The following is a 24,092-nucleotide window of genomic DNA, read 5'->3' as shown; positions in this document are numbered from 1 at the left end:
CGGAATCCCAGAGCAGGAACGACTGAGTTCCGATAAGGCGCAACCACGCAACCATGCCGAGTGTACAAGAGATGATGATTGCTAGGCTTGTGGGGGATATGAAGCAAGCAGTCAAGCGCAAAGCCGATGGTAGGAAATCTAGATCCAGAATCCAGTAGCTTTGGACTTAACTGACTGATGTTTCTTCTCAGAATCGGACTCGGAACACTCAATAGACCAAACCACGAACAGGGGGAACAAGCTGAAGAAGAGGGCCAGATACGTCCGCGAGGGCAGGTTGGCGATGCCGAACGGTCCACAGGCTTACAAAAAGGTAATGAGGAGCTGTTTAATCCAGAGAGTCATTTGTGTATGCTGATACTGTGCTAGACGATCACCTACAACGAGCACTATGAGAGAACAATCATTAGCGAACGCCCGATGCTTTACGACGAGGATGGCTACGAGATGGACAGTGAAGACGATGAAGATGGCGAGGCTTTGGCCGCTGCGAATGAATTCTATCCATATAATGATGTTCGAATGGAAGGTCAGAAGAAACCTTGCCCTCTCAGTCGACCTACGTTCCTAACCTTGTGGTGTAGAGTTGCTTGCGCCATTGACATCAGTTACCGACCTGCCAAACCACCCAACATTATCTAGGCCGTTCACATCAAAAACGCTCACCGAACTCACTCTGAATGCGCGGTCAATGATGCAGAAGGAAAAGGAGACTCTATGGAAAATGAAGCGCCTTCTGACAAGGCTGAGCGGTGATCACATATGGGTACCTACAGCTCTACTCGAGACGCCGAACGATATAAGATTTTTTGGTGATGGCAGAAACGAATACCGGGAACACCTTCTCGAAAAAAAGCGATTGGAAGGTACTCGTAGCGAAGATACATCTATGAACGGGGGCATACAGGCACAACTAGACATTGCTACGCCTGAACAGGCTGTAGACAATGCTGCGACCGAAAACGAAGTCGCAATGGTTGATGTTCCCACTCAGAACGGTTCTGGCCAAGAAGTAAAGGTTTCAACATCCGTTGAGCCTCCCGTGGCTGAGGACGTGACCGCTGCAACCAACGGAGACACCAATGCAACGGAACTAGATGCCGACAAGAAAGCCACCGAGCCTCATGAATCCGAAAATCAACAAAATGCCAACGAGACCGACAAGATGGACGGAGTCGTTACCGATGCAGCGGCCACTGCAGATGCCGAAGAACCCGCCGAGGACAAAGCTAACCAATTCGAAGATCCCGACACCACCCTTCCTGACCCTGATGTACCGGCAGACGATGAATCCGAAGAGAAGGACGAAACTGATGCCCCGGAGCCAAGGCGCATGCGCACGCGCGCCCAGGCGCAAGCCGCATCCGACGACAACGTGAGATCTCGCACACGATCCCTCTCAACTTCCTCCAACGACTCTTTCATACACCCGTTTTTCTTGGCACCCCAGTCTGCGATTCCAGACAGAGACATTGGGCTCCCGACGCAGGAGGCAGATGAGACAAGGCGGTTGCTGCAGCTGTTTGTACAGAAGCAGGAGGAGGTGTGCAGGGGAAGCGAGAAGCTCTACGAGGGTCTTCTTAAGGCGGATCGACTGCGCAATGATGTGATGAAATGGGCCAAGGCCGAGGCGCACACTGGCGAGAATGGAATGAGTGACGGCGAAGATTGGTACGATATGGAGGAGTGGAATTTGGATGAGGAGTTGAAGAAGGGGCAGGACGAAGACGACGAGGACGCGGCTACGACTGCGAAGAAAACGAGGACTAGGAGGCAATAAGTTCTCGTATCGATTTGACGGGCGCACAGGACGGCAGATAGGAACGGAAAGCTGGGATATTAGGCGTACAAACGGTCTTGGTTTCCACATATTCAACTTTATGATAGACAGTATGAGTCGAAAGTAAGCGGCGGAGGACGGGTTGCATGGGATTTCGGATACCGACACAGTACTCGCCGATCTAAACTGGTCTTTAGATCTCGATGCAAACTATTTATCTCTGCACGAAGCGATAATAGCTAAAATTATCGTAGCAGAAATTCGGGCATATTGGTATTTTTACAATGTGCCAAAAGCTGCATAGTAATCGTCTAACATGAACAATATATAGTTCAATCACGTGATAATTTAGCTTAGTCATCAGGCGACGACATTGATCCATCGCCGTCCTCGAGCTTCGAGCTACAGCTCCATAAATACCCCAGTTCTAACCACGACTCTCAATATCCAAAGAGACTTCACCGCTTCAAACAGGGGAGCTATACATTCCTATAATATACCAACCGCCAATCCCCCATCACACCCCCCACCGTCGCCAATATGAAGCCCGTCGTCAGCATCATGCATGCCTGGTCATGGTATGTCCTCCTGCCCCATCCCCCCTACCATCTTACTATCAAACCGCAACTACCGGCCCGCGCGATTCGAACACACAGCTAACGATATGAACCAGCATCGTCATCTCTGTCTTCGCCATCGTGATCCTCTCCGTCCTCGGCGCGCTGTTCAACGCAAACCACCACAGCCTGATGGATAGCAACGACGATCCAGAGGATGGGACAGTGGTAGCAGGGACGGCGTTTGCGGCTGTGGGTGTTTATGGGGTATGTGCTCTTTTTTTTCTCCGTCTGTGGTGTGGCGTGGGGTTGGCGTCTTAGCCGGCGAGGGGTATATGGGGCTGCCTGGAGAGCTGGGGGATGGTGGAGATGTATGGGGAAGACGGGGAGAAAGGGAAGTGAATTAGGTGTGCAGAAGGCTAACGTGTCATGCAGTTCTTCCTTGTCTTCTGTGGCCTTCAAGCGTGGCTGCACGCGCGCGAGTCGAGGCGTGGAGCGATCGCTTTATAGATACCGCCGATATGGGAATCCACAGCCTCCCGAGCCGTGGCCGACCTATCGGCTAATCGAGCACCTGATCTTTGAGGTTTAGGATAGGAGAGATGGGATGGAATTGAGCTGGACCACTGCGAATAGTGGCCGACTAGCGAAGAGTGATACCGAAGAAGAGAATCGAGGATAGGCGGGAGGGATAGGCAGGAGGGATAGGCGAGCATTTAGCGCTCTCCACAGTAGGAGCGCGGCGTTTCAGGGGTCCGACATATGGGATTGTTATTTTTTCTTTCGGTATAGATGTTTGCGCATTTGATGGGACCATGGAGGTGGAAGATGGAAAGCATCTAAGAAGCGAGGTGTTGCGAGAGAGGGAGAAGGGCAAGAAGAAGAGTAGGAACTCAGGATTGGAGTTGTACGAATAGTTAATTGTACGGAGCCAGTATATTCAGCATACGGGAATACAGGAATATATTCTCTGGGCCACACATTTCAGCATACGGGAATACAGGAATATATTCTCTGGGCCACACATTTCACTGCCGTTAGTGACTGCCGCATCCTTTTTGTCTAAGACTGACGGCGTGCTAGAGGCAGATATAGAGATTATTAGGGCGCGCTTACTCTCTTGCCCGCGCCTCATGCCGTAAATGCATGCAACATCATGGATCACATTGATCGCCCCCAGCGCCCCGTCTTCAGAGCCCGCGCGTCTTAATACGGTAACAGCCTCCATCGCGTCACTTGCCCCTCTTTCTAGCGTTTAGAGTGTCTGCGTCTTTTTGCCGCAACGAGATCGCTCGCGTCACTCGTCACTTATCACTGCATATAGAGTGGGTGGCGTCGGTCATCATAAGTATGCATCCTTCGGTCGGCTCCTACCCCTCTCTATGCGTAAGAACATCCTTTGCGCCACTTACAATAGGGGAATATTATTGTAAAATTATACGTTCTACTCTTTAGTGAGTACTTAAAAAACGACTTTTGCTCCATCCAGCGCCTTCCATACACGTAGTTGATATATGTGCAGTCCTGTCAAACGTCGCTAATACTGTTGAACTCCGCTGTATGCGCCACCCTGCCAGCAGGTACAAACCCCCGTCTGATCTTGCCTTGCTGTCTACCTATGCCATCCATTTACAATCTATTCCACTTCCACCCAAGCCCTCTCAAGACCCTCCTTATCATCTAGTTCTTCTTTCCCCGCTTGGCCTTTGCGCGCTCCTTCTCGCGCTTCTCGTAGATGCCAGCCGTGAACGGATCCTCGAAGCGAAGCGCAACAAGGTAGACAACCAGCACCTCGATCGTCAAGAGCACACCGGCCGGCTTTCCGTACCAGAGCGCTGTCCCGAGGAAGCTCAGGGTGGAACCGTAGTACATCGGCGCATCGGTAACGTTGAAGGGGAAGCTAGTGACGCGGGAGTCCATCAGGATACCGAAGTAGTCGCCGAGATACGTGCCGGTGAGACCAAGGGCCCACATGCTGGAGATAACGAGGACATTTCCGGCGAGGAAGAGCCCGATGGCGATGAGCCTGACTAGATCCGTTTCGAGGTCAGGGTGCCCGGGCTGGCTGCGGAGGGCTTGCTCGTAAAGGTAGTCGCGGAAGATGCCAAGAGAGAAGATGGATGCGGCGAGGAGGTAGCAGCCTAGGCGTGCGTTGCCGCCAGCGAGCTTCGTGAGGACCTTGTTGTGGTATTCTGCGGGTTATTAGAGAGGAGTTTGCAGGCTGGGAGTGGTGGGATGGTCGAGGGCGGACGAACCTTGGCGGGCAACCGTGCTGTGCGGGGTTAGCTTTTGGATTCAGGTACAAGAGAGGTACAGGTTCTTACTTCCAGTATATGGGGTTGAATGCAATAGCAGCTGCGGCGACTATCGGAGTGTCAGTGGCATTTTTTTAACTGACACCGGCATGTGACCAGAGAGCCTAATATTCATGTAAACATACCTGCAAGGCTCTTCTGGTCGAAGTCGACGAAGACGCTGGCGAGTTTGAGGTATTCGGCCATGTTGATGTGGATAAGGAAACAGGGAACTATTGTTGACGAGTTGCAGCTGGCGGCGAGGAATGCTTGAAGACGTGACGGCGGTAGAAGGCGGCCCCGGTTCCGGTTTCTGGGCAAGCTCCCAAGCGAGCTTAATTTGGTGGATACAATGACGTTAAGTTAATGAAGCGAGTTCACAGTAGCTGGCCCATTTAAAGCTACCCTGAGTGACGAGAGGCTTTATTTCACTTATGGTTACTATAAACATGTTTGTTGTGTACGGGTCTTGACCAGATGAGCGTTGCCGCAAGCTCATTTGGATACATACGACCAGTCTAGTTCACATAGTCAAGACAATGCATATTATTTTGATGTTAATTCATTGTAAGCCTCTTCTATTCCATCGAAGCCTATACGCGTTTTCGCCCCTCCCGATCCATTGATGAGGACTGTCAAGCCAAGCCTATACGCGTTTCCGCCCCCCCGATCCATTTATGAGGACTGTCAAGCCAAGCCTGAAGATAGATGAAGGCCGAAAACTGCAAACGTCCCATCCCCCCCATTTCGATACACAAACAAGAGTAGAAGGCATTCCCTGGCAATGCCGCCATTAAATTGCGAGGCAGCAGGCCCAGGAAGCGGGTATGAAGATAAGGGTAGAGCAGACCAATAGCAAAAGCAATATTGTCCAAACGCCTAGCACGCCTCGAGCATGTACATGACGCCAGACAGATGAGTTAAGGAAATAAGATGTGCAGCGAACCAAGCCAGTGCGAAAAGCAAACACCATTGCATTGCAAAATATTGGAACCAGCAGGATTGCTCTGGCCCTATCCAAGTAGAGCCTTTTTGCCGTCTACCGTTCGTAATTTTTTCTTTCGTGATTCATCCACAGAGTTCATTTCAGTTGTAGCGAAGCTCAGTTTGAATATGCCAAGCATTGTTTATATTATCTCGTTTATTGAGAAACGGAATCCAAAGGTTGAGAGATTTCGATGCCGAGCTCTGCGGCATGCTTGCTGGACCATTGGCGGGAGTAGATTGATGCTAAGCCAGAGTTAGTATATTATCAAGTAAGTTTCAGTGTATATATTAGACTTACCCTTCATGAACTTCTTGTTGGCATACTTCTTGAAGAAAGCCTCGTGTGTGACTGGGCGAGCGAGATAGTCGACCATAAGAATAAAGATAGGCTCAATTTGTTCTTCTGAGTATCCGGCATAGTGTGCGATGGTGGCATCCCATGGGCCCTTGTCGAGGATCTTGCGAGCCAGGTACATGGACGAAGCGGCGATCTCGCTAGGAAGATAGCCCATGAAGCGGTGATCAAGGAGACTGATCTCCATGAGATACTTGCCCAAGGTGCGGGTCTCGATATCATAGTTGTCGGCCTTGGAGATACGTCTGAGGAAGTTCATTGGGTTGGGGTAGCTCAGATCATAGTTGAGGGCTGACAGAACGTAGCGCTCGGCGCTGAGGATTTCGGCTTCCGTGAATCCGTCGTCGGCGACGTGGCGGAAGTTCTGAACGTGAGGTGAGAGGACCTCCTCGTACTTGGAAGCGATGAACATGGCCGTGACGCCAACGAGTTGGAGGCGATCGAGCTGAACCACCTTGGCGGACAAGAAACGATCGAGGATGTTGACAGCGAGGAAGAGAGTTTCCGGCAGAAGGTGGAAACGAGTGTGAACTTCAATCAGCCAGTCGACTAGGATGCCACGCATCTTCCATTCCAAATCCTCTTGGTGCTTCATGTAGACTGGGTTGGGCATGGTTGCAACCTCGAGCTCCTTCAGGTAGTCGAAAATCTCGTGGACGTATTCAGCGACCATCAATGGGTCGTCAATATCCTCGGCATCAAGGTCGAGAACCTCGTCTTCAACTACAGGCTCTTTGATAGCCTCAACTGGAACGTTCTCCACCCTGTTTTCACTCATAACCTTAGGAGCAACTCGCTTTTCAACACTGGTGTGGACCTTTTTCCTCGCAGGCTCCTCATCTTCTGTGACGGACTCTTTGATTGAGAGCGAGCTTGTGCTCGAGGTTGTTTGCCTCTTCTTTGTGACACCACCGCTAAGGACTCCAGAGCCGCTGGCCGTTCTCTTCAGTTCAACCGTGGATTTTTTGTTGTTATCCTTCGAGCCCAATGCTGTTCTGGTGGAGTTGGTTCGGGACACCTTTTGGATGCCAGTCGGTTGGGCGGCCTTGGACACGAGGCCACTCTTTCCCAAGGGCTTCTTTCCCTCAACAGCCCCGTCGCCCTTTGTAACATTACTGACGTCTCCTAGTGCAGCACGCTTGCGTTGGAGAGGCTGGCTGATTTGAAGACCTGACTTCTTGGATTGAAGAGGCTTCTGAGCGGCACTGGACAGATCATCCACGCTGAAAGCAGCTGCCTTAGCTCTGGTCAGTCTTGTTGTTCCGACATTCTCATCGTTCTCGTTCTTTGCCACTCGGGTTCTGAGTGCTTGGGCCTGTTGGGATTGTGTTAGAGCCTGTGAATGGGTGGAATTTGCATTTGACAACAAACGCGGCATACTCACTGGAGGCATATTTGAGGATATACAGAAGTATAATGATTGTTTCGAATGTTATATGAAGCTATAATTATATTAGCAACGCGTACATAAGGCTAAGGCGTGCTGGCCGAAGTAGGCGTAACATTGGTGACAAAGACGCCATAAACAACGCGTCTTTGTTGCCAAAACAACTCGAGTAGGATGGGATGCCTTACAGTATTGAAGGAGTCTATGTGTGCATAAACTGTCGAGAATTGTAAGAGTGTTGGGGATAGGAGCGTGGTCGATGTCGACGCTGTGTAGAAAGGACTTGGTAAGAGGCTGCCACGTCTCGGGGACACCGCTACTGAGCGTTAGGATAACTCAGTGCGTCAAAATAGAGTGATTTCGATCATGGACGCGGAGAACAACAAGAATTGGGCGAAATAGAGGTTGTGGAGGTAGGGGTAGAAGGTTTGCTGTTGACGTCGAAGGAGGAATGCAGGAAGAAAGACTACGAAGTACTGACCTGTAGGTGGAGCTTTGCGTCTCTGTGCTTGTTTGCACGTCTTAGCGCGCGAGTTTCAACGGGAGGCACGCGATTCGAGACGAAGTGTCGAGGAGTATCTGGCGAAATAAATCTGGCGTATAATTTCGAGTAGAATAGAAACTATAGTGAGACTTTATAATGAAGAAGTTTTCATGGCCGCGTTTTGTATGTTTTTGGAGATTTATCACGAGTCGGTTTTCGTGGTTTTCGTGTACAGAGCTGTGTGGGGGGAGTAGTATACCTGGGTACTTTCGCTTGAGTAGTTTCAAGCCGCGAACGATAAACATAGCAACCGCAGGGCAACCGCAGGGCAACCGCTACCACCACAATTCATAACGCGCCTGATTGGTCAACTCAATCAACCAATGAGAACCCGTGTGTCTCAAAGGAGTTCCGAGCTAAGAAATTCATCAAGACAGCACGGATCGACCCTGGAAGTGACGACCAGGTGCAACTTATCCCCTTCAACCACCACCATTCAAGCAGTACTCCCAGAGCGGTGGGACGGATTGCTTAAGATGCTGCAGCCTAGGGTACTGCTGCGGGTGCAGAAGCCGCTATGCCACACCCTCACGTTGCGGCCTCTCCGCCCTCGAACATATGCCACAGCTGTCGAAGAACCAATCCCCGCTGAATCTCAGCAGACCTTCACTACCTCGATCTCGTCAAGTTTTGCGCCTCCGGCTGTTGTAGTCGACAGCAATGCCAGCTTTGCTATGCGCACGTACACACCCAGGACTCCGGGTGTGCGTCATTTGAAGCGAGCCATCAACGACCACCTGTGGAAGGGCCGACCGTTTCTCCCATTGACCTTCGCTAAGAAGGGACATGGTAAGGGTGGCAGGAATAACTCTGGACGTGTGACGATCAGGCATCGTGGTGGTGGACACAAGACGAGAATCCGCACAGTGGACTTCGAAAGGATGGTTCCTGGACCACATATGGTGGAGCGTATTGAGCACGACCCTGGACGGACAGCGCATATTGCGTTGCTGAACGAGGAGGCTACTGGCAAGAAGAGCTACATCGTTGCTTCTGAGGGGATGAGAGCAGGAGATGTCGTGCAGAGCTACCGAGCTGGTATTCCAAAGGACTTGCTTGATAGCATGGGAGGAGTGGTTGATCCCGGTGTGTTGGCAGCTAAGACCGCATGGAGAGGAAACTGTCTGCCATTGCATATGATTCCCATGGGAAGCATTGTCTACAACGTCGGCTCCGCCAAGGACCGCGGAGCAGTCTTCTGCAGAAGTGCAGGCACATACGCCGTGGTCATCAGCAAAGATGATGCTACGACCAAGGGCGGCGAGAAGCATGTCATGGTCAAGCTACAGAGTGGTGAAGTCCGCAAAGTCAGCAGGGAAGCGTGCGCAACGATTGGTGTCGCCAGCAACCCCCATTACCAGCACGAGCAGCTCGGAAAGGCTGGCCGAAAGCGCTGGCTCAACATCAGACCTACCGTCCGTGGTCTTGCCATGAACGCCTGTAAGTAACCTATTTACCGGACTTGAAGCCCTCATCTCTAACGATCATATAGGCGACCATCCCCACGGAGGTGGTAGAGGTAAATCGAAGGGCAACGTCGATCCCGTCAGCCCATGGGGTATGCCGGTAAGTTCTATCAGACAGCCATCTAGCAATGCAAATATCTAACTCCATATCCAGGCGAAAGGAGGATACAAGACGCGCCAGGTCCGCAAACCCAACAATTGGGTTGTCACACCCCGTGTGCGTAACGGCGGCAAGCGTAGAGCCAAGTAGAGAGACACTACCTTGGGGATACATTGGAGAAGCGTTTTGTTTGAATGGCGACGACATGTAAGACGGATGAGCGGAGCAGGAAAGCAACTGTACTTGTACTACTATATGCATATATGCGCCGAGAAGAGGCACAACCCCGAGATACTTCCTAGTACTCGGCGTGTCCGTATCTCGGTGAGCATTAGTCCCCTCCCTGTAGTATAGAATGGCTCGTTTGGAGGAGCTAGCTAGATCTAGGCGCGGGATCTCCAGAATGGGGACTGAGCCGAATCTCTTGTATAGATAGAAGCGGGGAATACAGTTGAACCTGGATATAAGGATGCCCTCGGGACCGGGCGTGGCATCCTTATAGCGAGGATATCCTTATGTGGAGGTTCACGGAAATCTGAGGAATATATGTAAAAAAAAATTAAAAAATTGTATGCTACTTTGACACCCAGCCATCTAGTAAACGTTGGGTACTCTTCGCGACTTTCTCTTGCGAGATATCCTTGCCAATCTGTTCTAATGCCTTTATTACTGAAATCCGACCCCCGTCTTCAGCGAGGGAAGCAAATAATTGAAGGGTATTCAGCGCCTGGCTTGCTTCCGCAAGTGATGATCGGATCTCTTCCTCTTCCCCTTCCTCGTCCCTGTCTGCAATCCCCTCCTCTGTAATAGTGTATCTCTGTACTACAGCTTCAAAAATATCTTCATCTCTGTCAACTATCTCTTCGCCTATAGGGTTGAGAAAATCTGCAATTGGCATGACATCTCCTGGTAGCCTCGCAATTTCCATTCCCAGTTCCTCGACCTCAGCAGTATTATCTTGACGCATATCCATATTTTCTGGTTTTTTTATGAGAGTCGATCGCCACCAACACTTCTGGATTTTTGGTGCTTCAAGTGCTTCCCACGTAAGTCGACTCCACTGTATCGCCTTTAGAATATTAACTGTTTTATTAGGGTTCTTATTGGCCTCAAGCTGGCGCAACATGTAATTAATCCATTGTTTTCAATACCCAAGTTTGAAGCTTGCAATTATTCCCTGATCGAGAGGTTGCCAATGAAATGTCGTATTTGGTGGCAAGCAATTCGAACATTCAACAAACCTTGTAATCCACCAACAAGTTCAACTCCGACTTCATGTCCAGAGAAGTTATCAAGTAATAACAGTATCTTGCGATGCTTAAAGATATTTTCAACATGGATGAAACTGGGCTCTTCTGCATATCTTGCGCATAGTTGTTAGAGATCTTCCATTTGCGCGATATTTGTAGGATTGTGGATGTCTGCTGCAGCTGCTTCTCCATGTCGAACATATTCCTTTAATCTTAAATCTCTTCTTGAATCCATCTAACCAGCCATTCGACCATTTCGGTTCATTCCTATGAATAGTATATTGTGGCAGACGGTCCCAAAGTTCGTGCGCCTTAGTTTTTAGAATGTCACCAGTAATGATCGCATTTTTCTTTTGCATGCATTGTTGCCAGTTGAGCGTGCCTTTTTTTTGGTTGCGAGGCCTCCATGATGGAGTTGGTGAACACGAGTTATAAGGATTGTTTGATATAAAAATAATTTTGGGACCACGGATTTAAGGATCATCTTTATACAGAAATAATCCTTATTTTACAGCTAAAAAACTACAGGACCAGACTACCCATCCTTATACCGAGGATATCCTTATATCGAGGGATCCTTATATCCAGGTTCAACTGTATATACATATCTTAAATTATTTTACGTACCATCTGCAAGCTTACTCTCTTGGTTTGGTGGTGCTTTTTGTCACCACCAAACCAAGAGAGTAAGCTTGCCTGATGTTCCTGGCGGTGATATTGGTGGGAATCTCGGGGCTCGGCCAGGTGGCTGCATTGCTTACAAAAAGGTATTGCTGGGATGGGAGAACTTCGTTTACATTAAGAACAAGTAATCGTCTTGCAGCCCCTAACTAATGCGTTGATATTTCTGCTGAAGCAAGGCTAGTAGGGACCACTCATCTTAAGTGATCTTTCGTTGTGTCGACGGTTAGTCTTGGCGGAAATGGTGCTCGTGCGACGTGGAAACATAATAATCAGCCAGAGGTTGGGAATAGCTGCTAGAGCTTATTGTGGGTTTGGGTGATCATAGTATCTGTGAATAAAATAGAGGCTTTCAATCCCTTAGGGCTGTAATTATCATATCAAGGCCGTTCTCAGATATCAAGCCGAAGGAAGGAATTGCATCAGTTTTTATTCCCATTAGCTATACATATTCTCCAGACTTCAGGGCCGCATGACTATACAGGGCCGCCATAGCTGACCACGGCCATTGAAGGGGTCCAAATACTCCAGTTACATCTGCAAGAAATGCCTTTGATAACCCCATTTCATAACCATAAAGATGGATCCCTAGCCATTTATATCTTCTCATATCTTCCCTTCCCTTCCCTTCCAATCTACCTCGGGCAAGAGCCCGCACGTAGGTACTGGTCTTACATGGAGCCGTACTGCCATAATTATAGAGAGACTCCTAGGGCTGACATAAGGCATGCACATGCCTTATGTCAGCCCTAGTAGTCTCTTTCTTTCTTACATTGTGTCTGTTCGCTTATATGCGCACTAGCTCATCACAACTTTTTCTTTCTGCCATTCGATCTAGGGGTTGTGTTTCTTAAGCTATAGCACACTAAGGATGCATGCATGATTGTCCATGTATACGATATTAAACTATATCGTTTCCTTGTGTCTGTGTAGCATAACCATTTCTAATAGGACCATCTTGTAGGTCACCATTCTGTTGTTAGTTGAGATAGGCTCTCCATCTACAACCATTAATAGGTATGGGTCGGTCTTTAGTTGCCTCCTGAAACCATATGTGTCTGCTACTTTTTTCATCATAAAGTTGCCTGTTGATCCTAAGTCTATTATAGCTTGGAGGTGTTGCTGTTGTATCTTAGCAACTACATATAACTGTATGCTGCCTGTCATGGCACATAGCTAGTTCGTACTAGGCCTGTCTTTGTCACTCGCTAGTGGCCTACCATCGAGGACTCCTAGTTTTTTGACTAGAGTTGTCTAGTAGATCGTCGTCTCTTAAGGATCTCTTTCATGTACTTCTACTTATAGTGAACTAATTGTTCTAAGAAGGGAAAACAGGAATGCTTTGTCTTGTCAAGACAATGGATCAGGCAGTCATTAGTATAACACTTCGACCATGGCACAATATAGTGCTAAGGATGATTAGTCCTAGTTGCATCCTAGTCCTGCAATTCTCTTCCTTCTTCATCTGTAGGAACTCTATCAACATGGCACATGTTGACTCTCAACATCTTGTAATGGTGGGTGCACCAGATATGAGAATCTAGCCACCCAAGGAAGGGATAATTTTACTAAGACAACACACTGTCTTAGGAAACAGAGCCAAAGGGTCGTAGCTTAGACTATTCCACAACGCAGCAATCAGGTGTATGATGTAGTGGAGTGGTTTAGACAAGTTGTAACAAATGTTGAGTCTGAGAACTCAGAGATAAGTCAAAGGTTAGCACCTCACTGACTTTTCAGAAACAAAGAATAATAAGATCAATGCTTTGAAGCTTGGAAAAGACGTGGAGGTATGTGATAGTCGATTTACTGTATTGTCTGCTTGCCCTTTCTTAAGGAAAGGGCAATCCTATTTATGCTAAAGGAGTGTAGTTCTCTCATTTTCCAAGACTTTCCATGACTAACCAGGCTTGGTAACTGTAGTCAACGTAAGAGAATCCCATAGAACCATCTCCTAGGTTCCTAGCCTATAGGAAGTGAAAGGAGGTCCAAGGTCAGAGTACCCCTATAGACAGATTATGTCATAACTTAACCAATCTTGTGGGTAACTAAGGAGCGATGACGTGTAATGAATCATAGAGGGTTGTAGAAGCTTTTGGAGCTATCGTTCATGTTCCTAGGCCTCTAGTTGATAGAGATATGTCACGTGTAGTATTAGCCCAGTAACTAAGGAGTGATGTCATGTAATGAATCATAGAGGGTTGTAGAGATATGCTATGTGGTCATATCGGCCCAGTAACTAAGGAGCAATGACGTGTAATGAATCATAGAGGGTTATAGCAATTGTTGAGTAGTATTGCTCTTGTTGTTGGTGTGACAAGCCAAAATATGTATAGTGACTTGTAGGTTTGAGGAGGAGATTTCTAAGTTTGCTCTTGAGTTTGATAGCAAACTGAGTGCAACGAATGTCAGTATGACATGATACCCCTCTTAAGGACGTTTGTTAGCTGTGTGCTTGCCCTTTAGCCAGGTGGCTTTCTTAGAAAGAAATTCTAGAATTAGCTTGGATGCATTTTTTAGATTTCTCTTAGGTTCCCAAGTGTTGTCACTTGTAGGATAGCCTTTCCACTTAACGAGGAAGTAGTCCTGACCTCTAAGTGTCTTTTTGTCAAGGATAGACTCTACTTCATATTCTGGTTGATCCAAAATCAGAACAGGAGGTGGAGGAGACTGAAGTGGTCTTAAGGAACTTTCTTGTGCCTTAGACAAGAGAGATGCATGGAAGACATTATGGATAGTCCAAGTAGGTGGTAATGCAAGCTCGAAAGCATTCTTGCCAATAGTCCTTGTGATCTTAAAGGTCCAAGTCTTTTAGTATCAAGTTTGTCTGATGGTCTAGTAGTTGTGATATGTCTTCTAGACAAAAAGTCTTGATCACCAACTTTGAATTGTGGTGCAACCACCCCCCTGTTAAAGGCCTGAGCCTGCTCGTCTTGTGCACGCTGTATTTGGACCTTGAGATAGTCCTGGAGGCCCTTAAGGTAGATGATTCTTTCAGTAGCAGAAGGGTTTTTGAGATTTTCAGGACAATTAAGTTCTGCCACTTCAAACCTAGGGTGATAACCATAGTTTGCATAGAAAGGTGTCTCTTTTGTGGTGTTAGAGACTGTGTTGTTGTAAGCAAATTCTGCAAGATGGAGAAGATCTGCCCAGTTGTCTTGAGCATAGTTTGTATAAATTCTTAGATATTGTTCAAGTACAGAGTTGACTCTCTCTGTCTGGCCATCTGTTTGAGGGTGATAAGCTGTAGAGAAGCGTTGTTCCATGTTTAAGAGTTTAGAGAACTCCTTAAAAAAGTTTGAAGTGAAAACTGCTCCCCTATCTGAGATCCAGTGTCCAGGAATTCCATGATATTTAAAGACCACCTTGAGGAATAGCCACGCAAGTTCAGAAGCTGTGATAGTCTCATTGCAAGGCTCAAAGTGTGCCATTTTTGTGAGCCTTTCTACCACCACAAGGATAGAGTCATAAGGGGTAGCACCCCCTTTTGGGATAGAAGGAGGCAACTTGACTATAAAGTCAATGGATATGGAGTCCCATGGGCGTTCTGGTATAGGTAGAGGCTGCAAGAGGCCATAGGGCTTTTGCCGTGTAGGTTTGTTCAAGTTGCAAGTAGTGCAAGAAGATATATAGTCTTGAAGAGTAGTCCTTAGACTAGGCCAGTAGAACTTTCTTGTTAGAAGTTCATAAGTTTTTGCAAAGCCAAAGTGCCCTGCAGCTGGAGCATCATGGAACTGCTGTAGGAGGTGTAGCTGTAATCGTTTATCCCTTGGGACATAGATATAGCTCTTGAATAAGAGAAGTCCTTGCTGATTTTTTGAGAAATTTTGTAGTCCAACTTTCTCAAGAGAGGAGCCTTTCTTCTGGAGGTATTCCAAAGTTCTTTTGGCAAAGGGATCGTGGTTGTAAGCATCTTTGAATGCTTTAAGAAGTGTTGCTGAGGGTGTATAGTCTTTAAAGGTCTCTGGTTTCTGAGAAGAGGTAATGGGGGCAACTTGTTTTAGCAGAATCTTGGTAGTCATGTCTTCTTGAGAGGAGATCTGCTCTTTTTCCCTCTAAGTCTTCCCTCTAAGTCCTCTGTAGTGCGAGGGTTGCTTAAAGATGCTGCTATAAGCTTTGTAGAGTCTAGCAGGGCCTTTGTATTGCTTGTTTTAGCAGAATCTTGGTAGTCATGTCTTCTTGAGAGGAGATCTGCTCTTTGATTCTTGGCCCCTGAGACATGTTTTATAACAAAGTCAAAACCTCCTAGTTGTTCAGACCACCTTGCTTGTCGTCGATTGAGCTGTTTAGTGGTTGTAAAGGTCAAGAGATTTGAATGGTCACTGTAAATAGTGATAGGATAGTTTGCCCCTTCAAGGTAGCATCTCCAATGCTTTAGAGAACATACTATGGCAAGCAGTTCCTTGTCTGTAATGGGATAGTTTTGTTCGGCTGCTGATAGCTTTCTTGAGTAAAATGCCACAGGCTGTAGCTCTTCTTGTTTGTCTTTTGGAGCTTGGTATAAGATTCCAGAAATGGCAAAATCTGAGGCATCTGTCTCAAGAGTGGCAGGTTTCAAGGGGTTAAAGTGTAGTAACATTTTCCCTTCTTTGAATTCTCCTTTAAGAGCATCGAAAGCATCTTGCTGTGTCTTATCCCAGTGATACAAAGTGTCCTTGTGAAGTAATTGAGTAAGGGGTAAAGCCAAGGATGTATATCTTGGTATAAACCTCCTGTAATAGTTGGCAAACCCAAGGAAAGACTGAACCTCTTTAATGCTGGAAGGAATAGGCCACGTTTGTACTGCTTTTGTCTTTTCAGGATCCATCTGAATGCCTTCTGTTGAAATTCTATGTCCCAAGAAATCAACTTGAGACATATGGAAAAGACATTTCTCAAGTTTGCAAAAGAGTTGTGCTTGAGATAGCTTCTCTAAGACTTGTCTAACATGTAGAACATGCTCTTGAGTGTCTAAAGAGTATATAAGAATGTCGTCTAAGTAGACAACAACAAGGATATCCAAGTAAGGTCTTAGAATATCATTCATGAGAGTGTAACGCTGACTTCTAAATGATAGAAGACACAGAGGTTCTCTTGCGTAAAGGTTTACTTATCAGAGGAGGCAGGGGATCAGACACAAAGGCTTCAAGTAACACGTTACTAGTATATAACAAATACTGTATTGAGTTGAGCACGAAGCTCCTATCTAAGAACTAACTATCTACTTATATAGTGGCGTCGTGCCTAGTGGACTCCTGGGAACTCACTCGAGTCCTCGGAGTCCTGGACTCTTAGGATTCTTCTCATCATCCTGCGAGTCCGTCATGTGCCTAGTGGACTCCTGGGAACTCACTTGAGTCCTCGGAGTCCTGGACTCTTAGGACTCTTCTCATCATCCTGCGAGTCCGTCACGTGATACTTTCGGAACTACTATTCCCCGCTGCCCCTCCAGGTACCAGGGCCGGTCTCATGCGACCTCCCTCCTTCCTGTCCTGTAGTTGGCCAGCCTTCTTGTTCCGTCGTAACAGAGAGCTTGGAAAGAAGCAGGTGCATTGGCAAGCCCAAAAGGCATTACCTGGTATTCAAAATGACCATAGCGTGTTCTGAATGCTGTCTTCCACTCATCATCTTCCTTGATGCGTATCAGGTTATAAGCTCCCCTGAGATCTAACTTGGTAAAGATCTTTGCTGAAGAGAGCCTATCCATGAGCTCAGGGATAAGGGGTAAAGCATATCTGTTTTTAACAGTGACTGCATTAAGGCCCCTATAATCAACACAGAGACGCAAGGAGCCATCTTTCTTCTTGACAAAGAGAATAGGAGCTCCTGCTGGTGAGGAAGAAGGTCTGATAAAGCCAGAACTAAGGTTCTCATCTAGGTATTCTCTGAGAGTTTTCAGCTCTAATTCAGATAGAGAGTAGATAGGGCCGTAGGGAGGCATAGAGCCTTCTGCGAGTGGTATCTCATGGTCATAAGGCTGGTGCTTTGGCAGAATTGATGCCTTTGCCTTGTCAAAAAGATGTTGGTAGTCTTGGTATGCTAAAGGCAAAATGACCTCCTGAGATGATTTCTCCAAATCTGAAGTAGCTGCTATCTCCAGGACAGGTTGGAAAGGTTTAACCCATATCAGAGATGATATATCGTCCATAGTTTGGTCAAAATCCTTGATCTGGGACAAGTCTGAGTCTTGGACCTGAATAGGGGTAACTGAGGCTTGAAGGGTTTTTTCAGTATTGAGCTCCGGATTTGAGCTAAACCCAAGCGATAAATGCTTCCAATTGATAGTTGGATCATGCCTTTGAAGCCATGGAAGACCTAGGATGACTGAGTACTTCATTGGTATAACATCTAAAGAGATGGTGTCTGAAAATGTTGATTTTCCTAGGGGAATCTCAAGTTTGAGTACTGGGGTGTTGCAGGTAATGGAACCTGAACTGATAGGAGTTCCATCAATGACTCGGAGCAACTCTGGAGTGCGTTTGGAATTGTAGGTAACTGGTGTGTCAAGATGAGGTCTTGAGATATAAAGTTGCCTGTTGCCCCTGAGTCTATCATAGCCCTTGTAGATAACACCTGTTGTTTGAAATGGAGTTGAATAGGGATTAACAGGTGTGTGAAACTCTGAGAAAGCACCATCGACACATCTTTGTTGTCTAGGGGGGAAGTTGTAGTCTCAGTTGAAGTTGTGCCTGGTGGGGATTTTTCAAGTTTTCAGGAATAGCAGCTGTGACTGTGTCTGAGGCTGCTATATGTTTTGAATCAGCATTCCCCCGTGCTGAATAGCACTCCTGAATTCTGTGTCCCCCTTTGCCACAGTATAAACAAAGGTTGTTGTCCATTCTGTGTTTTCTTTCTTGAGGAGTAAGTTTACCCCTTTTCAGTTTTTGAGGGCTTCTTGTAGGCTGAGGTGATGGATTTGCTGTAGATCTCTTTATAGAGGCGTCTAAGTCCATAGGTTCAGGTGCTGAGTCCTTAGCAGTTGGTGTAGAGGTGTAATTGTTGAAATTTCTTGTTGGATGCCAGTCTTGGTTCTTCTCCTTTCTTCTTTCAAAAAGCCTATCATCAAGTCTGACAGCTTTCTCTATAAGCATTTGAAGTGTTGTAGGGCGTTCTTCTTTGCTGAGTTCATCCTTAATAGAGCTCTTGAGCCCTTGGTAGTAAGTGAAGACTAAGGCTTCTTCATTCCAAGTCAAGTGAGAAGTGATTCTCCTAAATTCTGTTGTATACTGAGCAGCAGAGGTCTTTTGACATAGCTTCTGTAGCTCTCTTTCTGCTGTAGAAGTTTCGTTGATGTCTCCAAAGGTCCTGGTAAGTTCCTCTTGAAACTGGTCATAAGAGGTAATCAAAGGTGTAGTGGTATTTTGGTTGTTGCCACTAAGTCTTCTAAGATATGGCTCAAAGAAGTTGAATGCAGATCCACGGAGGTAGCTGGCAGCAAAATAGATCTTCTGAATGTCTGAGGTGAACTGATGAGGCCTGAGGGTGAAGTAGATGTCCAGTTGCATAAGAAATCCCTTCAACTTCCTCCTGTCTCCATGGTATAAATCTGGTGTTTACACTTTAGGAAGTGCACCTGGGGTACCCGACATAGCCAGAGGAGCTGTGGGAAGCTCTGTATGATGTGTCTGAGTTGAGGATTGTGTTGCTGAAGTGTTGGCTTGAAAGGTGTTTTCCAAATTCTCAAGTTTGTTTGCTATACTTTGTATAAAGGCAAACAGTTGTTGCATCTGCTGTTCAGCAGTAGTTGTAGGAGCTTGGTCGTCCTCCATTGTAGTATCGAAGTGCTGCTATAGAAATAGTTGAAGCTTGGAAGCAGACAAGGTGTAATGGTGGGTGCACCAGATGTGAGAATCTAGCCACCCAAGGAAGGGATGATTTTACTAAGACAACACACTGTCTTAGAAAACAGAGCCAAAGGGTTGTAGCTTAGACTATTCCACAATGCAGCAATCAGGTGTGTGATGTAGTGAAGTGGTTCAGACAAGTTGCAACAAATGTTGAGTCTGGGAACTCAGGGGTAAGTCAGAGGTTAACACCTCACTGACTTTTCAGAAACAAGGAGTAACAAGATGAATGCTTGGAAGCTTGGAAAAGACGTGGAAGTATGTGATAGTCGATTTACTGTATTGTCTGCTTGCCCTTTCTTAAGGAAAGGGCAATCCTATTTATGCTAAAGGAGTGTAGTTCTCTCATTTTCCAAGACTTTCCATGATTACCAGGCTTGGTAACTGTAGTCGACGTAAGAGAATCCCATAGAACCATCTCTTAGGTTCGTAGCCTATAGGAAGTAAAAGGAGGTCCAAGGTCAGAGTACCCCTATAGACAAATTATGTCATAGACAAATTATGTCATAGACAAATTATGTCATAGACAAATTATGTCATAGACAAATTATGTCATAGACAAATTATGTCATAACTTAACCAATCTTGTGGGTAACTAAAGAGCGATGACATGTAATGAATCATAGAGGTTTGTAGGAGCTTTTAGAGCTATCGTTCATGCTCCTAGGCCTCTAGTTGGTAGAGATATGTCATGTGGTAGTATGAGTGATGTCATGTAATGAATCATAGAGGGTTGTAGAGATATGCTATGTGGTAATATCGGCCCAGTAACTAAGGAGTGATGACGTGTAATGAATCATAGATGGTTGTAGCAATCGTTGAGTAGTATTGCTCTTGTTGTTGGTGTGATAAGCCAAAATATGTATAGTGACTTGTAGGTTTGAGGAGGAGATTTCCAAGTTTGCTCTTGAGTTTGATAGCAAACTGAGTGCAACGAATGTCAGTATGACATGAGGAACCCCGTTGGGTCAATCTCCTTAAGTACCTGAAACGGGTCCGACTCGGCTAACCTGCTCTAACTCTCCCCACGTGACCGTAACCTGCCCGACTCTGATGCTTTCCATCACTGAGGGCGGAGGCATCCTTACACCTATAGGTCTACTACGAAGGATACAAAAAAGATGAAGGGGGAACCCCATGAGTCAATTCCCTCAAGTACCTGAAACCCATCCAACTCGGTTAGCCCACCCAAATAATCACATGTGACCCCGCAGCTGCTCAGAGTCTGCTCCTTAGAGTGAGAGACGAGAAGGCATCCTTACAGCATAAAGACCCTGTCTAAGCAATGAACGTCCAACTTGCCATTTGATGGCTCATTCGATCATAGACTTACGATGTTACAAACATAACTATCTATAACTGCTTTCGAAAAAGCACAATTCTCTAACGCCTAATTCAGCTTCTAATACACCCTATTCCTAATATAAATGACCTTTATTAACAAGTACAACAAGTTGGCCACATCTGCAATGCTAAGGATCTCTTGAACTTCTTAAATCTAGTAGAGGAGGACATAGAGATGATAGAGGAGAGCATTACAGAGCCTATAGGGGAGGATATACTGCTAGAGCAGGTCATTGTACAATATATACCAGATTCTAAGGCTTAAGAACAGGATGAAGAGTTTAATCCACAGTCTGTGCTAACCCCATAAGCTGCACATCAAGCTGTACAACGTCTGATTGAGTTCATAGAATCTAGGAGGCAGTAGTGTATTTAAGGTTCTTTGAGAAGTTTAAGAGAGAGTTAGAGCTTATAGTAGCCAATTCTAAGGCATAGGGAACCTTAGATGGCTGGTTTATGTAAATAGCCTCATTTTATATAGATGTCACGTGAAATTCGATATCTCAATATTTACGCTATCTCGATATTATTTACGGGAGCTGAGCTATCGACTTAACGGATTATGACTGCAGTATGTTAGGTGCCGGGTCCGAGATGTGGATCTATTGGGCCGCCGGCTGCGCTCCCGAGACTCGATGACGAGTCAATGAACCGGTGTAGACTGTGGCCCCGCTGCTGTGGTTATAAATGAAACTGGTGAAAGCGAAGACTCGCGCAATCTTCAAGAGGTAGATTGAGAATCCGTGACGTCCAGAGGACAATAATATTGACATTGTAGACTCAACGGGAAACCCAGACATACTTTGAGATCATATGATTGCCAGCAAACTAAGAGGTCCAGCTCCACGATAGGAAGAACGACAGTGGCTGAACCTCATATTTTAAACAACGCTTACTTGATATAGCACCCGTGCCGTCATGAAGTTAAGGGAAGTTGCAGCTAGATTTATTTAAGAATAGACTAAAAAAAGCTTGGCCTTCTGGGACAACTACATTGTCTGAAGAGACTTAAGGGAATTTAGCTCTTGGGTGCAGTGAGATTAAGCAGGCGGTTTGGACTCCGAAAAAAACCATCTATATTTCACAATGTCAATATTATTGTCCTCTGGACGTCACGGATTCTCAATCTACCTCTTGAAGATTGCGCGCGAGTCTTATTGCTATTCAGTGAAATAGCAATAAATAAGAGATAATGTTTGACACGATACAACAGATGGAATGTAGCATTTTATTATTCGTTATTATTGTTGTCGTCAGTAGCTGGTGGCTATAATCTATACAACCAGACGGCCTGTTTTAGAATGACATAACCCATCTGAAACTTTGGGGACTTCGGGTAAACCAAATCAAATGGTTTTACCACTATATTGAAGATCGATATGGCTCTAGACCGCCGAGATTATTGTGATCTAGAGCTCTATCGGCCCCTCTGCCAGAGATATATCCCTCTGTCACGTAAGCTAGCTGGGCCGTGATACTATAAGAGAGCCTTGGCAGAAGACTGGCACTGCAGCGCAGGTGATTGGAGTCCGCACGTGATGCTGCTCGTGACAGATACCCAAGTCGAGGTTATCCAAGTGAGGCCGCTCAGGTCGACGCTTCCATGACGTGCCACCGCTATAGAGATGTTACGAGAGTTTGGTACAGGTTTCTTGAGAATTGCCCCATAGCTATAGCCTCCAGGCAACCTCACATAAGAATGGATCCACGAATGACAACTCAGCTACAACTATCTATCACCGATGCGCCATAATCCAGGATGACGTTGCCTCAAAGGAGCTTTAACGTGATGGAGTCTGCCCTGGCTGTTCGTATAAGGGTCATACAGCCTGTCAACAGTCGTTCTGTGCTCCAACGTACCCATAACAGTACTACACAACACCGTCGCTATCACGATGAACTTGTTCTCCTCCCGAATATCGAGCGGCGGCAACGACAACGTCTCCTCCACGAGAAGAAAGCATAAAGAACAGCTGGGCATACTCGGTCTCGCCGACGACACGCGCAACAACACCGTCGCCGTGATCGGAGAGTTCGTCGGCACCTTCCTCTTCCTCTCCTGGTCCTTCGTCGGCACCCAGATTTCCAACACACCCAAGCCTAAAGATGGCGCCCCGCCGAATACGTCGAACATTCTCTTTGCTTCGCTATGTTCTGGCTTCTCCTTAACAGTGAACGTGTGGGCGTTTTATCGGATCACGGGTGGGCTGTTTAACCCTTCGGTATGAGTTTCCTTCCTCCAGAACTACGTGCTGGGCTGAGCTGATGTTAAAAAGGTGACGCTTGCGTTGTTCCTTGTTGGTGGGATGCCAGCCATGCGCGCCCTCCTCGTCTTAGTTGCTCAGATACTTGGAGGGATCTGTGCTGCGGCGGTGGTGTCTGCCCTCTTCCCGGGACCACTCAATGTGGAAACAACTCTGGGTGGAGGAGCGTCGATAGTCCAGGGGCTGTTCATCGAAATGTTCCTGACTGCGCAGCTGGTGTTCGTGGTCATCATGCTCGCGGTGGTCAAGCACAGGTCGACATTCTTAGCTCCTGTTGGGATCGGACTTGCCTTCTTCCTGGGCGAACTCTGCGGTTTGTGCCGACCCAACCATGTCCGTATGGCAGCTGTCTAACGTGTGAGAATAGGCATCTACTTCACTGGTGGTTCCCTCAACTTCGCCCGTTCCCTCGGCCCAGCAGTCGTGAGCCGCCACTTCCCAGACTACTTCTGGATCTACCTCGTCGGGCCGCTTCTCGGCGCCCTCCTCGCAGCGGGCTTCTATAAACTGCTGAACAGCATGCGCTACCAGACCTGTAACCCCGGCCAGGACTGCGGCGAAGACGAGGTACCACAGGAGAGCGGTACCATTCCTGGCCATTATGAGAGCGGAAGACCCAGACTTAAGCACGCGCGGAGTGTCTCCGGGGACACCGCGGTGAATCATGACGATGGAATTGGTGGCCAAAGAATGCCGGTACAGAATGACCACTATGCCAATACGGAGTTGCGCCAGGAGGGGATTTGGCCTCTTGGAGAGAGGAATTATACAACCCCCGCGTACAACAGCAATGGACCTGTGCAGGCCGGGCTTGCAGCTAGGGAGCACGTGTTATGGTAGGCTTTTGAAGGAGAGCCTTTTGAGAAGACACATGAGAGGTGGCGAGGAGAAGTTGAGAGAGGGTGTGCGGCGGTAGAAAGTATGATCGAACGACAGCTATCAGGCTGTCTTGTTTTGCACATCATATATTCCTATTAGCATGATTGAGAGTAGAAATAAAGTAAATCCCAAGCTTTGTTTGGCATAGCGGATGGGATGCCCAATTATCTTGAGTTAGTGATATTGAGCCGGCGAAGCACCCATTATTCCAAGCAGGCCCCCACGTCTCTTTAGTTGTCTCTTCCAAGCCGGCATTGCCCACTTCACCATATACTCTGGCTCCATGAGCTGCTCCGCCGTCAACCTCTCCGCAGGTCCAAAGCCATTAAACCCCTCAGTAACTACTCCAACGCCTGCATCTCTCCCCCTTTCACATCCCAC

At 47.0% G+C, this 24,092-nt stretch overlaps 6 protein-coding genes across 6 annotated transcripts; 3 read left to right on the top strand and 3 right to left on the bottom strand.

Annotated features, from left to right (window-relative positions):
• Positions 1-53: 53 nt before the first annotated feature.
• Positions 54-1,780, top strand: VC83_01074 (uncharacterized protein; the record flags this gene model as incomplete). The annotated part of the gene is made up of 4 exons (XM_024464759.1): positions 54-129; positions 192-313; positions 370-529; positions 585-1,780. 4 exons carry the CDS (start codon positions 54-56, stop codon positions 1,778-1,780), a joined length of 1,554 nt encoding a protein of 517 aa, XP_024327535.1.
• A 540-nt stretch (positions 1,781-2,320) lies between these two features.
• On the top strand, positions 2,321-2,847 carry VC83_01073 (uncharacterized protein; the record flags this gene model as incomplete). Its single annotated transcript, XM_024464758.1, has 3 exons — positions 2,321-2,358; positions 2,454-2,604; positions 2,773-2,847. The coding sequence occupies 3 exons, from the start codon at positions 2,321-2,323 to the stop codon at positions 2,845-2,847; spliced, it is 264 nt and encodes an 87-aa protein (XP_024327536.1).
• Positions 2,848-3,732: 885 nt separating this feature from the next.
• Positions 3,733-4,914, bottom strand: OPI3 (phosphatidylcholine biosynthesis). The gene is made up of 4 exons (XM_024464757.1): positions 4,778-4,914; positions 4,662-4,701; positions 4,593-4,609; positions 3,733-4,529 (listed from the first exon to the last, which is right to left on the bottom strand). Exons 1-4 carry the CDS (start codon positions 4,836-4,838, stop codon positions 4,018-4,020), a joined length of 630 nt encoding a protein of 209 aa, XP_024327537.1. The 5' UTR covers positions 4,839-4,914; the 3' UTR covers positions 3,733-4,017.
• A 265-nt stretch (positions 4,915-5,179) lies between these two features.
• Positions 5,180-8,073, bottom strand: CLB2 (G2/mitotic-specific cyclin). Its single transcript, XM_024464756.1, has 5 exons — positions 7,842-8,073; positions 7,549-7,676; positions 7,358-7,415; positions 5,917-7,288; positions 5,180-5,861 (listed from the first exon to the last, which is right to left on the bottom strand). Exons 3-5 carry the CDS (start codon positions 7,364-7,366, stop codon positions 5,773-5,775), a joined length of 1,470 nt encoding a protein of 489 aa, XP_024327538.1. The 5' UTR covers positions 7,367-7,415; positions 7,549-7,676; positions 7,842-8,073; the 3' UTR covers positions 5,180-5,772.
• Positions 8,074-8,139: 66 nt separating this feature from the next.
• On the top strand, positions 8,140-10,095 carry VC83_01070 (uncharacterized protein). The gene is made up of 3 exons (XM_024464755.1): positions 8,140-9,344; positions 9,397-9,470; positions 9,525-10,095. The coding sequence occupies exons 1-3, from the start codon at positions 8,228-8,230 to the stop codon at positions 9,618-9,620; spliced, it is 1,287 nt and encodes a 428-aa protein (XP_024327539.1). The 5' UTR covers positions 8,140-8,227; the 3' UTR covers positions 9,621-10,095.
• A 12,202-nt stretch (positions 10,096-22,297) lies between these two features.
• On the bottom strand, positions 22,298-22,702 carry VC83_01069 (uncharacterized protein; the record flags this gene model as incomplete). Its single annotated transcript, XM_024464754.1, has 1 exon — positions 22,298-22,702. One exon carries the CDS (start codon positions 22,700-22,702, stop codon positions 22,298-22,300), a length of 405 nt encoding a protein of 134 aa, XP_024327824.1.
• Positions 22,703-24,092: the final 1,390 nt, after the last annotated feature.

Source organism: Pseudogymnoascus destructans (assembly GCF_001641265.1).
Source record: "Pseudogymnoascus destructans isolate 20631-21 unplaced genomic scaffold scaffold_2, whole genome shotgun sequence".
Classification (NCBI taxonomy): Eukaryota; Fungi; Ascomycota; class Leotiomycetes; order Thelebolales; family Thelebolaceae; genus Pseudogymnoascus; species Pseudogymnoascus destructans.
Note: the sequence above shows the minus strand (reverse complement) of the source record. Positions and strands in the feature narration are given on the sequence as shown.

What these genes read in the sequence shown, in the direction of transcription:
- OPI3 (XM_024464757.1), bottom strand. Translation starts at nt 4,838, where the DNA reads ATGGCCGAATACCTCAAACTCGCCAGCGTCTTCGTCGACTTCGACCAG. An exon ending in CGACCAGAAGAGCCTTGCAG is followed by an intron (nt 4,702 to 4,777) that starts GTATGTTTACAT and finishes ACACTCCGATAG; the next exon opens with TCGCCGCAGCTGCTATTGCA.
- CLB2 (XM_024464756.1), bottom strand. An exon ending in CAACAAGAAGTTCATGAAGG is followed by an intron (nt 5,862 to 5,916) that starts GTAAGTCTAATA and finishes ACTCTGGCTTAG; the next exon opens with CATCAATCTACTCCCGCCAA.
- VC83_01070 (XM_024464755.1), top strand. Translation starts at nt 8,228, where the DNA reads ATGAGAACCCGTGTGTCTCAAAGGAGTTCCGAGCTAAGAAATTCATCA. An exon ending in TGGTCTTGCCATGAACGCCT is followed by an intron (nt 9,345 to 9,396) that starts GTAAGTAACCTA and finishes ACGATCATATAG; the next exon opens with GCGACCATCCCCACGGAGGT. An exon ending in TCAGCCCATGGGGTATGCCG is followed by an intron (nt 9,471 to 9,524) that starts GTAAGTTCTATC and finishes CTCCATATCCAG; the next exon opens with GCGAAAGGAGGATACAAGAC.